This window comes from Fundulus heteroclitus, chromosome 7 (assembly GCF_011125445.2).
Source record: "Fundulus heteroclitus isolate FHET01 chromosome 7, MU-UCD_Fhet_4.1, whole genome shotgun sequence".
NCBI classification, from domain to species: Eukaryota; Metazoa; Chordata; class Actinopteri; order Cyprinodontiformes; family Fundulidae; genus Fundulus; species Fundulus heteroclitus.
Window position 1 is genome coordinate 6,752,429 of NC_046367.1, and position 16,339 is coordinate 6,768,767.

The 16,339-nt window shown below is 41.2% G+C and overlaps 1 protein-coding gene across 1 annotated transcript in view; it reads right to left on the reverse strand.

The window, feature by feature from the left end:
- The window catches only part of plcl1 (phospholipase C like 1), a 135,648-nt gene that overhangs the window by 47,768 nt on the left and 71,541 nt on the right, over nt 1-16,339 (reverse strand). The window contains exon 2 of the mRNA XM_036138825.1: nt 3,829-3,903. Within this exon, the coding sequence (XP_035994718.1) occupies nt 3,829-3,903 (75 nt within the window). The remainder of the gene's footprint in view (nt 1-3,828; nt 3,904-16,339) is intronic.

A 16,339-nucleotide genomic window follows, 5' to 3' on the forward strand; every position in this document is an offset into this window, starting at 1 on the left:
GCTCCCCAAACAGCCATGTCTTCTCTAAGGGATGGCCTCTCATAGTCCAAAGAAAAGAGTGTTACGCTAATTGGCCCCTTTAAATCTCCCTTAGGTGTTGCTCATTTTACTAGTAAAGTGAGTACTTTGATGAAAAGTGAGGACCTTTTTTGGTCCTCATTTTTATTCTGGGCTAGGGGTTAGGTGTAGCACCAAGGCATCAATTAGGTTTAGGGTGGGTTTAGGGTTCGGTATAAATTGGTAAAGTTTAGGGTTTGGGTCAAGCCATAGAAAGGCTATAAAATAAAGGTCAATAGTCCCTTTTCCATTGCCAGTCAAAAGCCTGACTTTTACCATTTACCACTTTTACCAGCCATTTACCCAACTCATTTCCCTTTACCCACAATTTACTTTCCCGGGCTTTGCCCCCTGACCGACCCAGTATATTTCTGCTCTCTCTGGGCTTGTTGAGGGGGCGAGTTTGCGTGCAGTAAGAAAAATTGGGTGAAGTAAGGAGCAGTAAGGAGATGAGGACCTATTGACCTGCTGTCACTGGTTTAGCGCCATGTCACTACAATCATTAGCTGTATAAGCTAATGAAGATAATATTAATGGAAATAATACCCTTTCTTGTGGTCGAGCAGCGCTACCTGACCAGAGCTTTACATAAGTTCACTGCAGGTAGATGATGAGGAGTACCCGAAAATCAGAAAGCCAATGAAGGGGCCTTTAATTTAGCCCCGCCCCCAACGGCAAAACAGTGACAGCTTGTAATGACACCGTGGCTGAAGGAACTCTGCAGTAACAATGCAAACATCTCTTATCGAAAAAAAGCTGCAGCATAAAATGAGAATATCTTCCTAAATTTTCCCTTTCTAACAATGTTTGACTTTTCAATGTTTGATTTCTCAATGTTTGGCATTTCACTGCAAGCTGTCACTGTTTTAGTTCCATAGCAAGGAGATGTAACGGCATCAGTTTCACATTATCCTCCTGTTTCTTCGGAATCTGGATGAGTGGCAGGATATGGATACAGCTTCTCTACATTTGTCTATTTGACCGCTATGTTTTTGCCGCCACCCGCTGGACCGGAGTGGTAATGCAGGTTTTCCTCAAAACGTCCCATACGTCATTAGAGCTGTTTAACATAAATGGCCCCTAGCTAGTGGAAACATGAAAACCCAAAAGCTCAGGGCTTTAACTCCTGGGGCTTTTAATGGTAAAGGGGCTCTTGTCCCCATGTGTTACCATAGTGAAATTGGTAGTGTCATCCAACTACTCTGTCCTCCCAACAGAGACTGATAGCTCTTCCTCCCAGGAGAGAGCAGTATTAAGGAGGAAACACACCGGAAGCATTGCAAAGCGCAGCAAAGCAGCATACGTGCATCCTACGCTTAGGTTAGCTTTTCATTTTAATCAGTTAATAAATGTACACCAGAAGCATAACACTAAGCGACAGCTAAATTAGATTGAAGTTCTAATTTCGGACGTGTATATTCTCCTGTTTGGCAAGGAATAAACAGGAAAACAACATCCTGTGTCAAAGTTCACTTCCAGAAGTATACTAAAACAAGAGTCGTTGAAAGTAAAGCACCTAGGATGATGTAGTTGTGACAAGCTAACAAACTGAAATATGTGATGTCTAATTAAATATGGTCAAGACACTGACTTTTAGGAGATCAAAACATAGGATATATTACTGGTAATTTAATACATTAGCCATATATTACTGATAATTTGTCTTTCTTTAATTACTTACCCATGACGAAAGTTCTTCTCTCTGCAGAATCACGCAGTGTAGCATACTTTGCAGTGTCTGGTGTATATTTACGCCTTTAAAAACACGATCGTAAGCCGCGCCGCTTATGTTACATGGCCAGCGTATTTCCCCCTTAAGGTGACCAGATTTGATTTCTCTAATGAAAACTGGGGATGTCTGTGATTTTTTTCAGCGCATAATATCTGCCTGGGGTTTGTTTTGTTTTGTCTGCAACGCCGACGGGAAGGCAAGGAAGGTGCATTCGGCAAAGCTCTTCTACGTCGGGACAGCGGCAGGACCAGGTAAATACCTCTTGTTGCGCTAAACTTTCTTTACTCCATAATGATAGACTAAAATTGGGGACATTTCCGGGGACAGCTTTTGCCGGGGACAGGTCATGCAAAGTGGGTCTGTCCCCGGGGCATCTGGTCACCCTACCGGAGGGACGGAGTGATATTACACTCTTGGGAAGAATATGTAATGCGCTTTATAATCCAGTGCGTCTTATATGTGGACAAAGACACAAATAGACACCTAAGTTGACTGTGCACCTCATAATCCATTGCGCCTTATAGTCCAAAAAATACTGTAGTTACGTGTCAGCAGCGCAAGCTTGACAAACCACAGTTTTGAATGCTTTTGATAAAGCTGATCTTTGATTAAAGACTGATATGGAGTGAAATTAATCATCTGACAGGAATCATGATACAGTTTGGCTGCAATTCACCACTTTACCATCTGTGCCGCCAATTTCCCCTGTCTTCAAAATGAGTTTATGCTTGGGTCAGAGTTCCCGTGAGGACTGCACATTTTCCCATCAATCATTTCTGGATAGATCCCAACTTTTGCATGGACAGTGACGTACACAAGTTTCAGGCCCCATTTTGTGCATACGCAAGCTTTATAAATGAGACCCCAGGTAAGGTCAGAGGAGAAGTGAATGCCCAGAAACTTTATGCTGTCCACACGCTCTACCACCTCTCCTTGTATGGAGAAAGGACCATATTCGGCCCTCGCGTTGTCCACTATGACCTCCTTAGTCTTTCTGGTGTTTAGGATGAGGTTATTCCTGGAGCACCCCTTTGTAAGATTGCGGACCTCCTCTCTGTAGTGGGTCTTATCATTGTTGCAAATAGGACCCACAACAACGGTGTCATCTGTAAACTTCACAACCATGTTTGTGGGGTGGATAGCAGAACAGTCGTGTGTGAAGAGAGCAGGGCTGAGGACACAATCCTGCGGCATGCCGGTGTTGAGGATCAGTGGGGTCACCTGGGGCCTGTTGGTCAGGAACAGAGCAGTGGAGATAATTCCAGGCTGTGGAGCTTCAGAGCCAGCATGCCTGGGAGCATGGTGTTGAAGGCTGAGCTGAAGTCCACAAATAGCATTCCAGTATGGCTGGATGTTTGACAGATCTTATTGGATAGACAAAAGTCACAAACGTGAGAAATTCCAAGCAATTCAGTAAAGTTGAACAATGGCAGTATTTCCGTTGGGTGAACTTTTCGGATATGTCACCACTTCGACAAGGTCTGGATGAAGATCCCAATAGTCACCATTTGTTTTAAGAAATTTGGATCCTTTTAAGAAAAACTCAGGGAACCCCAAAGCTCAAGCCTGCCTTTAACTGGGATCTGCTGGAACACCTGTGTTACTACTAAGACTCAAGCCAGTTTAACGTTGTCAAGTCAAGAATTTGGGATCCCACCAGAACATTTACTCTAAATACACATAAACACTTTTTTTGGAATAGATAAAATTCACATGCCTATAATGAACCTTTTTAAATAAACCATCAATTCTGACAAGAAGAGTGGTCAAATTTGCAGCCTTAATTCGGCCAGAAACTTGTTGGAAAAACAAACTGAGGTACAGCATGTATATATAAACTGGAGTCTGTTTCCACAGGAGAAAATCTACAATAAATTTAAACTTGTGCACCCAAATGTGTTTTTAATAATTTTTTTGCTACGCAATCATTCAACCATAGATAACTATTGGTTCAAGTAAGTCAGTAAAAGCGAAAAATGAATTACATCCATGTATGTTCATGATGAGTGCTGACCACAAGTACAATTTTCAAACCATACCTTCTTCTCAGAGGGCATGCTGCTGAAGGACACTGTCTTCTTTCTGCCTCCACCCACTTTCTGTACTGAGGGGTCCTGGAAAGACAAAAATACATGGCCAACAGTTAAGAAGAGATTTATTGTTATGTTAAAAAGCAGCAGCAACAACAAATCCAAGCAAATGTACGGTAAAAAGGTTTCAATTTCAACATTAAATGCCTAACTCTAAGTAAACACTTTGGCCTAGATCTGGATCTTCTGCAGGAAGAAGAATCTGTTCCAGATTTGTGGAGCATAGAAGCTGAATGCTGCTTCTCCATGTTTGGTTCTGGTTCTGGGTTTGTAGAGTACACCAAAACCAGAAGATCTGAGTGGTCTGGAGGGTTGCTACAGCAACAACAGGTCTTTAATATATTTTCATGCTAAGCCGTTCAGTGATTTTTAAACTAACAGAAGTATAGAAGCTTATTCTCTGGGCTACAGGGAGCCAGTGTAAGGACTATAGAACTGGGGTGATGTGCTCTATGTTCCTGGTTTTAGTGAGAATGCAAACAGCAACGTTCTGGATCAGCTGCAGTTGTCTGATTGATTTTTTGTGGACAGAACTGCGAAGACACCGTTGCAGTATTCAATGATACTAAAACACACACATGGATGCGTTTCTCTAGATCTCATTGGGACATCAGTCCTTTGATCCTGGAATTGTTCTTCAGGTGATAGAAGGCTGATTTTGTAACTGTCTATAATGATCTGGCTTGGAGGTGAACCCGGAATTCAGCCAAAACACTGCTATGTTGTTAACTTATTTATTGATGGGATGATGAGGAGTGGGAAACAGACAGGCAAACAACGGTTGCCAACGGTTGGTAAGGCAAACATCCAGGCAACACTTGACAGGGGACAGGCGGGCAGAACTGGGCAAAACAGACAGAACAGGGTCAATAAAACAGAACCAAGGTGCTGGGAGCTCTTACCAGAGACGGGACCAAAAAGACAGAATGCACTCAGGGGTACGACGGGATGGAGTGGGTGTATGAATGAAAGACGAACCGACAGCTAGCTGAGGAGGGGGTGAGGCTTAAATAAACGGACAAACAGGTGAGCGGAGTAAAAAGTAATTAACCAAAGGTGAAAGCAATTGCGGAACTGACAGGAGCTAGGGAATAAACCAAAATCCAAGGACAATAATGAAAACAAATCGCAGAACTAAAATCAGAACTAATACAGAAAACAGATAACGAAAATAATCAGGCAAAACAGACTCAATAATCTAGAACGCAAATAAACCAAGAGGCAGAAAAATACTTAACCAAATAAAAAAGGTGAACCAGAACAGAATACAATATGAACAGGCTAAACTGGAATCCAGAACCTAAAGCACAAAATAAACGTCAGGCAGGAAAACTCTAACTTAACCGAATCATAAACAGGAACCAAGACCGAATAATACACTGTGTCCTTGAAGGTTCAGGTCTCAGTCCATCACTACACCCTGATCTTGGGCCTGATCACTAGTTTGTAATTGTAATAACTGAAGCTGGGTGTTGACTCTAGTTTGTTCCTCTTTAGGTTCAAAGATAATAACTTCCGTTTTGTTTCTATTCAGCTGGAGAAAGGTTTGGCACATCCATGCATACATTTGTTCTAAGCATTCGTTCAGTATATGGATGGGTTCAGAGTCACCTGGTGACATCGTAATGTAGAGCTGAGTATCATCTGCGTAGTTACGGTAACTTATCTGGTTTATTGTTATAACCTCTCTAGTGGGAGCATATAGATATTGAATAGAAGGGATCCCATGACTTAACCTTGGAGTACATCACATGTGACGTTTGTCCGCTCTGAAAAGTTACCTATTGACACAAAAAAAGTCCCTGTTCTTTAGATAGGATTTGAACCAATTGAGTGCTGTCCCAGAGAGTCTGACCGAGCCCTCCAGCTGCTTTAATAACATATCATGATCAACAGTGTCAAATGCTGCACTGAGGTCCAACAGAACTAGCACTGTGGTTGGTCTACACTCTGGCATTGAACCCTTAGACAAGGGCGGTCTTAGTTCTGTGGTGTATCAAAGCGGTTGGTCATTGTAAGGAGGCTGTTTAACTATTGAAAAACAACTTTTTCAATAACTTTACTGATAAATGGCAGGTTGGAGATCCGCCTGTAATTCTGCAGATGTGATTTGTCCAGATTACTCTTTTTTTCTCAGTGGATTAATGACTGCTGTTTTTAAATCCTGCGGGAAAACACATGATGAAACGGATGAATTTACTATTTGGATCAGGTGAGATGCAATGGCAGGCCGAACGTTTTTAAGGAAGGTTGTAGGTAGGATATCAAGAAAGCAGGAGGAGGAGCTTAACTGATTTCTAATTACTTTTAAGCTTTTATAGTTGAGCGGTTGAAATGTAGTAATTTTCTTTGCATTTATGTTTGAGCATAACATTGGTACGGAATTTTATAAATGTGTAGATTAACCCTCTAGATGTAAGGTCTTTAAAAGGACTTTAAACTGTAGGTATAAACATACAGGTATGCTTATGCTGAAAAGTTCCTCTCAAAGAAACAACAGAGCCATTGAAGATCCTAATCAGGATGATAGTTGCCATAGAAGAGAAGAAAGGTAATTAAACTTGATTAAAGTTTTGTTGTTAGAAATATAGGCATTCACAAAAAGGAAGATGCAAGATACCTGTGACTCTTTGAAATTATTTTCTTAGTCATACACATTTTAACTGTTAAATAATTAGCTCATATTTTCCAGAACCAAATAACACTTAAGAGCAGATTACATAAGGCGTCCTATTTATGTTACAGTACAGTTACCGGAGCAGCCAGCGGTACAGTAACACATCAGTCAGTGTTAGAGAAACACATGGCTTAAATGTTGGTGGCAGTAACCCCATGGCAACAGATGTAGAGGTACTATACGTGCAGGCAGATTTTTATAGCACCTTAAATGACATATACCACATACCAATTTTGTTCTAAAATGATCTTTTTTTTTTTTTTTGTTCTCATCTGAATTAATCCTAAAGTGTTCTGGTCTGATATCCACATTATGTCTATGTGCAAATAAATGAAAAAGCATCCAAGATTTCTGTAAAACAAAATAAAATAAAAAATCTGTATCAAAATAAAATCTGTTCATCCAAATTTAATTGAGTCTATACTTAAAATGTGTAGCACAACCTATAACAAATACTGTCACATTGCGTGTGAGGGAGATGCTATGTAAGATCGTGAAGTTTGAACTGAACAATTCTGAGCATTCAACAGCGAAAGACTGACATTTGCAGTCCCACAGTCAGTCTACCACAAGAAATCAACCAACATTTTTGTCTCTCTTTCTTTTGCTGAAATGACTCAAGTCTTAAGGTCCAAGTTAATAAGGTGTGTTTGATCTACAATGGAATGTTCCCACTAGAAGAGTCTTTAACTGAGACCAAGCTTGAGTGTGTTATACAGGATGAAACAGACACGGAAGCTTTAACAGCAGTAATGAGGAGATTCCTCGTGTTGTGGTGAAGAATTAGCTGAGGTAAATGCCGAAGAATTCCCTTAATGGTCCAATTAAGCTCCTGCCCTCACATAAATCATGATGGAAAGAGCAAGCTGTCAGAGACAAACGGATGAAACAGCGCCATCTCTAGGGCAGCTGAGGAAGGAGCTGAAAGCAGAACCGCTCTCATCCACATGAGCCCCGATTCCAGCGGTTCAGTTTGGCCGGCCATCACTCGGCTCCTCCCGCTTCCGAGTGTTTCAGGAGTGTTTTTTTTTCAGGGCCAGTTTCTCCACGTGTGCTCGACAGTAATTAGCTGTGGGGTAAGGAGAAATTAGATTTTTCTCGGAGGAAGTCCAGAAAAACTGAGGAGGACACAATGAACGCAGTGGGTCAAACCGACATATAATTTTACTATTTACAAACCATGAACCACACCTGATGAAAAAAACAAAACAAAAGAAAAAGGACACTTCAGCGGTCTATACGCAGATGCGCTGTATCAGAAATGCGGATTCTACGAGGCTTTCTCTCATTTTACATTTACTGAAAGTTGTTAGATTTTGTCTCTAAAATGTTCATACATTCACCTCATGCGGTAGAAGGCAGCCATGGTCTGCCTTTCAGATAGAGAACGAGGTATTACTCTATCCTTAAAAAATATCCAAGACAATGTTGCATTTACAATTCAACAAACATTATTTGTTTTTTCATTCTAACAAGTCAATTTCGCAAACAGGGCAGGAGGCGTTTCCATCTTCCAGGCATTTCTAGGCCGGTCAAAACACAAACCACGTGAAGATAAATCGAGTAGGGAGGAGTGGAGCTGGGCGAAATTCTGAGAAAAAAGTCAGAATTCTGAGAAAAAAGGGAATTCTGAGGGGAAAAAAAGTCAGGCCGGGACCACCTCAGCGGGGCTAGCTGCCGGCGTAGCCCACAGGCTCGTCACTGCGGCTCTTGGGAGCGTCGGCATTGCGGTGGCTGGGGGATTTCCTCGGGGTCGTCTCTACTCTTTCCTTGGGGGGGGTGGGGTTGCAGATATCCTGTGTCGGCCATTCCTGGGCGCCCTGCTTTAGGGGCCCCTTTGGGAGTCCGGGATTATGGGTCCCCTGACTCCTGCCTCTGTGCTCGGGGAAGGCGGGCCTTTGGTTCTCCACAATCACTATCAAGCTATTTCCTTCTGGATAATTTTCACCTAAACTAGTGTACTCTCACAAACTCCCACAGGTGCTGGGTCCCAGGTATTAAGTGTTCACTTATATACAGTAAGCTTATAATTTATTTATTTATTTATGTTCTTTCACTTTCTTTTTTCAGCTATCACATTACACATGTCAGCTTACATAATAATATATATGATTTAGCAATGTATCAAGGTGTTACACGATTGTATCTGTTGCTTTATGTCTGTTGGTTGTGCTGTTCTTTTTGCATCTCTCTTTCCAGGTGACGGAGCAGACGGAGAAGGTTTTATCATTCTCTCCCTTTTATCTCTTCTTTCTTTCACCTCTACTCTTTTTTTTCTTTCTCTCTCACTTCTTGTTCTTCCTTTACTCTCCCATTGTAATGTCCATATAATTTGAAATTCTCCCTGCAGGAATCACAATAAAGCTATTTACAAGCATAAATCAAGTGGAGCACTATGGCGAAAGCTGTTCGCTCCACTTGTAAAAGCAAAATCTGTCGAGCTCTATCTGGCATTGAGACATCAATTCCTATTGCCACATTGCTAGACAGGACACTGGGGAAAAAAATAAAACTCTCAGAATTCTGAGAAAAAAGTCAGAATTCTGAGAAAAAAGTCTGAATTTTGAATTTTGAGTAGACTTTTTTTTTTTGAGTGGCCCTAATCCTCTTCCGTAGAATAACAGGAGGGTCCCACAAGAACTGCACTTGTGGGTAGTATATTATCCAGTTTGGCCTGTACCCTAATGTTTCAAGTATTCACCCATCAAGTTAAGTTTAAAATTGCTGTTTTAAGATATATATATATATATATATATATATATATATATATATATATATATATATATATATATATATATATATATATATATATACATCCATTTTCTGACCCAAATGCCTCTATCCTCTGTGGTTTCTCTATACATGTGTGAGTTCTCCCCAGGTACTTTGGCAATCTCCTAAAGTCCAAAACTGGACTGTTAAGTTAACAAATTGCCCTTAGGTGTGAATGTGTGCGTGTGGTTGTTTGTCCTGTGTGTCTAAGTGTCACCCGGTGATAAACTGGTGACCTGTCCAGGGTTTACTCCACCTCTCGCCATATGACCGCTGGAAATAGGCACCAGCCCCCTGAAACCCCTTGGTAAGCCGGTGTAGACAGTGGATGAATGGATGGGTTTTAAGTGTTTCTCTTTTTTAAAAGGACCGTAGGCTTGCGTTGCCAAACAACTGGTAGGGTGACTTTGTTTTGGTAGCTCTATGAGCTCTGTCGCCATTTCTTCAGTGGTCAAAATCATTTTTATGTAAAGGGAGCGTCTCTGGTGGCCTGCTGGTTTCCAGAAGGCTGATGTGAGAACCTCCTGTCGTTCGCAGCAAATCTACTGAGCACAGAAAACCAATAAAGAACATTCACTGTGACGTGCGCCTCAATTTGACAACTTTACCTCCTACACAACAGCAACCCACATAAACACACTGGTAATTAACTCACAAAGCAGCACAGACATTGTCCAACACCCTGTGAGCCGGCAGCAGCATGTTCCTGGGCTGGCCTACATTGAGTCAGACTTTAAGTTCATTTTCATACTGTAGGTGTCGCAGCAATGTTTTTAAAGCAACCGAAAATTGATCCTCTGCAGAGAAAGCACATTCATAGAATAAAGTATCATGACGTTGTTTAGTACTCTACGCTGTCATGTAGGAACGATGAAAATAAAGTGGGTTGGGTTCTCCTCTTTCTTTTTTGACATATTCAAGACCCACTGATCATTCATCTGAATGATCTGAATGTGACTCTATGAAGGGAATGATGTCTGGTCACACAGTGTGAGTCTATGGTTGTTGCCCTTTGGTGGACCGGCAAGCTGTCTGGGGTAGAGCCCACTTCCTGTCTGACAGCAGCGGAGGTCACACTGTGCTGTTATTTTTGCACAACTTTGACTGTGTTGATGCATACTGTGTATATTGGCTGGGTTGTATATGTAGGGGGGGATTTCCATGACTCGATAATTATTTTCTTTGTGTCTTTCAGATGTGTTCTAAACTAAATAGACTAATCCCCTCTGCATTTTCTTGTGCTACTCACTCCCATTCAAAACGTATTTTATGAACACACTGCCATTATATTTTCATTTGATTTGATATTTTTCAGGTCATGTTTTATTGTTTTCAACCGGATGAAAGTATGTTTTATGTACTGTACTCATGTGCTGTAATGTCCATGGGATGGGACAATAATCACCTTTTTGACTGCTTTTTAATAACTTAAAAAATGGTAAATGGCCTGTAGTGGTGCAGCGCTTTATCAGATCCTCAGGAGCCCAAAGAGTTTCACTCTACATTCAATCATTCACCCATTCATCCACACATTCACACGCTGACAGTGGTAAGTTAGCCTGGCCAGCCAGACTGACTTACACTGTGCATATCCAATACATAGCTTGTCAGTCTGGGTAGACTTAGATTCTCCAGCCTAAACTTACCAAACGAGTCACAGCGCGAGAGGAGGGAGTTTACAATACAGCACTTTTAGCGCCAGAGTTACCCATAATGCAGCAATGTTTTTCTGCAACCATAACAGTCAAGATGGCAGCCGCAACATAGCAATGTTTTAACGGTGCCCTTTATTATGTCCTGAATGAGCTGGATATATCTTTAGCTCAACAACTGGTTGTTCTAAGGGCTTAGGGTTTGTGTCACATCCGTGGTTATCTGAGTGGTTCTAACCTGTTTCTGCTGACCCCGTCAGCCTGGAACCTGGAGGTTCACCTGGCAGCAGTACAGCCACCCTAAATGTCCAGCCAGACTGCAATCAAATGGTCTATCGCAAAGTATCTTCATCTTTTAAAATGGTCAAGTCAAAGGCCTACGTTCAAATTACAGGACTAGAAAATTGATGATCTCAGCTCATCATGGGCAGAAAATGCTGGCCACTGGATGAGCAAAGCATACAAACTGTAGGTGGATTGACTTAGAAGCACCACAAGGGCACTGAACATAAATGCATTCTACGATCTGACTTTTATTTCTGAAATTGGAAAAATCATGCATCCTTTTTAGTTCACATTTGCATTGGTTAATCACATAAAATATACCCATAAAATACATTGATTAAAATAAAAAATAAAATATTATGTGAGTGCCTCTTTTATTTCATTTTACCAGAAGAAACTGTCATCAGAAATGCTCTGATTTTAACGTTACTGCAAATGTTCTTCAGAAAAGCAGAAAACCGTACAGGAGGAGGTCTGAGATGATGAGAAAAAAAAAACGAACAGTGATTACTTCTAAGAAAAGAAGCAGAGACAGCAGAAAAAAAAACAGAAACGTTAGACAATCGTTGCCCCTCTGCTTTCACTAAACAAACACGGATTGATTTCCAATTCAATTACTCCCCCACCTCTCACACAACGGACATACAGCGGGGCAAGCAGGGTCGGAGTTTGCTTGTTTTTTCTTGATTGACGTAACTGTCCCACCAAATGTCTTTTATATTAAGTTGGTCAGCGTTGAAGCCAGACAGATGAGTTTAGAGAAAGCAGGTCAGCGGGTATTTAGGTGGACTCCAGCTCGGACATTTGGGAACACTGACGTTGTTGTGGCTGTCGCAACTAATCCGATGTCAGGCTATTATATTCTAGCATGTTTCTCCTGTTGCCCTGACATCTCGCCACTGCACGCAGGACACCACCCAGGAAACTATAACCACGTAAAGCTCTTAATGGGAAGTTTGGTTTTGGCTAAAAATATTCTCCATATCCTGCATTAGGCTTGCTGCTTTATTTCTCTTGTTTCTGAGACTGCAAATTCTCTCTGTCTGCGAATGTTGCCAGAGGAAGAAAAGCCTTGCACAGATGGAGAGATTGTAAAGAAAGCAACAGCTGCAGGGAAGAGGAGATGCGAGAGGGGCCAGACAGGATGAATTAAGAGAATGGCTTTGAAAAGAATTTGAGTTTTAAGTGGACAAAGAAGCAAACCAAAGCAAGCCATTGTTAGTGCTCAAGGGAGCTGATTAAATGAACGAGCAGATAAGAGATGTAGTGTTGACCTAGGGAGCATGGAGAACAAATGGATACAAAACAATAGTTTATTGCCATGGAAAGACATGGACAACAACCACTTCAGTGGCTCTTCACCTGGTAAACTCTTTTAAGTGCTGCATGACAGGGCTGAAGTAGAACCATGATGGCTTGATGCAAAACACCCAGGAGAGAAACAAACTCCAGTTTAAAGGTTTAGTTCATCCTGGTCATTGCAGCATCGCACAAATTGCAAAGTACCAGGACTAAACAGAACATACAGGTGCTTTCAGCAGTAAAGGAATTTATTGACACACCTGCTTTATACCATATCTGCCCTGCATTTCAAAGGTGTGAAAAAAATCCCCGGGTTGAGTGAATTATGCCCTGACATTGTCTGCCAAAGCATTTGCCACTATAGCACACACAGTGTGATCACCAGCTGAGCCAGGCTGCTATGCAACATTTCCGTGGCGGGATCGTCATAACGCCGAGATTGTTGCAGTGTGCTCACCGGCCACTATATTAGGTACACCTGTTCATTTGCTCATTTACACAAATCCACCAATCACATGGTGCCAATTTAATGCATTCGGTCACATAAACGTGGTAAAGAAGACTAGCTGAAATTCAAACTGAGCATCAGAAATGTGGAAGACAGGGAATGGTTGTTGGCGCCAGATAGACACGTCTGAGAATAACCACTGATCCCACCCATCTTTCTGGTTTAAAGTTGTCTGGTTTGAATCTGGTTTGAAGTTGTCTGGATGAATATACAATGCTGAAGTCAGAGGAGAACTGGGAGACTTTACAAAGTCAAATTCAATCATATTATACAGATTGGTAAAAAATGTCCTATATAAGGGAACCAGTTGATTGCTTTAAAGTCCCGACAAGCAGCATTCACTCCTGGAGAAGCGTAGAGTTAAGGGGAGAGTCTTGTTATTGTTTATAAATGTTTTGTTAGTTGTCAAAATATAAGAATTTGTATATAATTTTATATTGTTGCCTGACAGATTACATCACTTTTAAATATTAAGTCAGTTGTTATAAATATTTACTCAGTCCTTGAGAAGCCTTGATATCAAATACCTTTTTACTATTGAGTAATTTTTTGCTTGGGTACTTTTTACTTTGACTTGAGTAAAAAATATGTTGAAGTAGTTCTACTCTTACTTGAGTAAAATTTCTGGCCACTCTACCCACCTCTGATGTTTGGTATCATCTTTGAGAAAGCAAAAATCCGGTTTTCTAATTTTCATTGGAAAATGTAGCTTTCAACAACAAACATCCTGTTTTTTTTCTGTGAACTGGCTAATCCTCATTGTAGACACACAATTTGTGATATAATAAATTGGTAGCCACCATAATATGACATGAAATAATTTCTTAAGACCTCATTTAACTGTCCTCCAGCTGCTGGAATTTTTTCTACTTCTGCCTCCATGTTTACGTTTCCTGTGAGCAACAATTTCTGTGTATAATTGCCATGTGGAAAATTGCCTATTCTGCAGTCAGGCAATGGCTCTAAACATGCTAGTTCAAGAAAATAAACTAGTTGATGAAAACCCATCTGATGCACAGTTTCTGAAGAGAAACAATTTTTAAGTTCATTTCAGCATTTAGCTTTGCGGTTCAGTCATCTGCACATCTTTGCAGACTGAGCTGGCTGACCATGACAGGGAGCCGGATTCTGAAAGAGAGCAACAGATGTGAGCAGAGAAAGACTGCAGAGGCTTTCAAACTAAACAGAAGAGGTTCAGGAAGACACTTGAGCTGCCAAAGGGAGGAAGCTGGAAGCTGTGCAGATGGTTCTCAACACAGAATAAAGATGGATGGCTAAAACTCAAAGTGAACCTCAAGTTATTCTCTCCAAAACCTCGGTTCTGTCATCAACTTGTGTGTTATTCAATGAATATTTGTGTGGGTGCTCATGTTGAGGCCTATTTGACCAACCACTAAATTAAAAGGAAAAGAGTCTGATGCTGCAACTCTTACTCACTCATTCAGTGAATATTGAAGACTGAATCACAGTTTATCCTTCTTCCATTTGTACAGTGCTGGATAAAATCTGAACTAAGAACATGCACTTCATATTATTCTTGACCTCCAGTGTATTTTGCCAACATACAATTTTAATCTACTTTTAATTATTAAATGGTCATAAATTGGCACCACCGGGCCTCTGACCACCATCAGCAGGTATTGTGGGGGAAGTGTCCTGCCTGAGGACACAAAAGAGATGGTGGAAACGGGGGATTGAACCGGCAACCCGCCAGTTACGGCACAGGCTCCCAAACTCTTGCAGCATCGTCGTCCCACATCCGCTCCTCTGATGCAATGTGATTAATCAGATTCACATTGCATTACATAGCATCACATAGCAACCTCTACTATTGTCTTTCAACTCTTTAAGTTTGCTGAAGCTGAAGTTACACCAGGAAAACACTTCTTAAAGGTGCATAGCCATGTTATTTGACCTTTCTTTCATTTATATATCGGTAGCTGACTCTAGTTGCATACGAAGTTTTTCTGACAGAATGTCACGTACTGCTGGCATATCAGTTATTATTTTGGTGTTTTACACTTTGTTTTGCTTGATTGTTTAGTGAATAAAGCCTTTCGTGTTTGTTTTTAATAACAGAGGAAGTACAACACTGCGCATGCACAGCAGGGGATAAAATAAGGGAAGCAGCTAATGGCTATTTGCATCTCCTAGTGAAACAATGCAGAAAGGTCCAAGATCCAGTGAAAAACACAAAAAAAATATGATTCCAAGAGGGAAAAGACTGGAATGTCGCTGGGAATACAGTCTGAACGTTGGTGTTCACTGAAGCTGCCGAGGATCAGATGTGACCGCAGAGTTGACAGACATGAGTAAATGTTCTGATATGAGGCTCTTAAGGTTGCTGTAGATATATTTAATTAATAACAGTAGGTCTTTGATCAAACCGAGCTGACGTTTCACTGTGAGGCATTGCCTTTAAAATAAATATGAACATCATGCCAAGTTGACCCTACTTTACAAAAGCTGGATGCCCCTTTTTCCAATTATATCTATAAAGCGAGTCACAGCAAAGATAAACTTTAAGTTATCTGATGTTTCATTTCAAAGGTTCTATTGTTCTAGATCTTTAAGGTCTTAGAGAGGTTTCAGGGTTTAATAACAACACAGTGGGTTCCCTTTTGTGTGTTAGCAAGAAATGCTGGAGGAATTTGAACATGAACAAAACCCCTTTAACTGGGTCATATTAGTTTATCATGGAGGGAGCATACTGCACTGCCAGGTTACTTTCTAGCAGTGGCAGTTTATCATTGCTGTTGGGCACTGGCAATGATTGGCTGTGAAGTCTTTGACTGGCCTCATGTCTAGGCTATGGCTATTTCACCCCAGCGCTATGCTAGCTGCTATCCCAATGACATTATAGGGGCGCTCCTGGTAAAACCATTGATATGAGCATCGCATCCCACTGCCTCTCTAGTTACAAATATTAGTCAATACAACCTCCTGTTATGAAGAAGCCACAGTTTGAGCTAGCAAGCTCTACATCTTGTTCCTCCGTGCCTTTTCCTTCTCTTAAACTGGGCCATCTTAACATTGCCTGCAAGCTGAATCCTCACAGTATTTGTGCGTTCACAAACACACGAGAATCCATGTTGTACCATTCGGGCTTCAAACGTTTGTGTCCAAGCCAGAAATGAATCGGGCCAATCCCGTTACAGTATTGAGGTTTATGGCGGGACATCCCAGTGCGATGAAAGGAAGTGCTGTATAACCCAACAGCAAAAGCAACATAGACATGGCAGCACAGGAGGATGCACGCCTAGC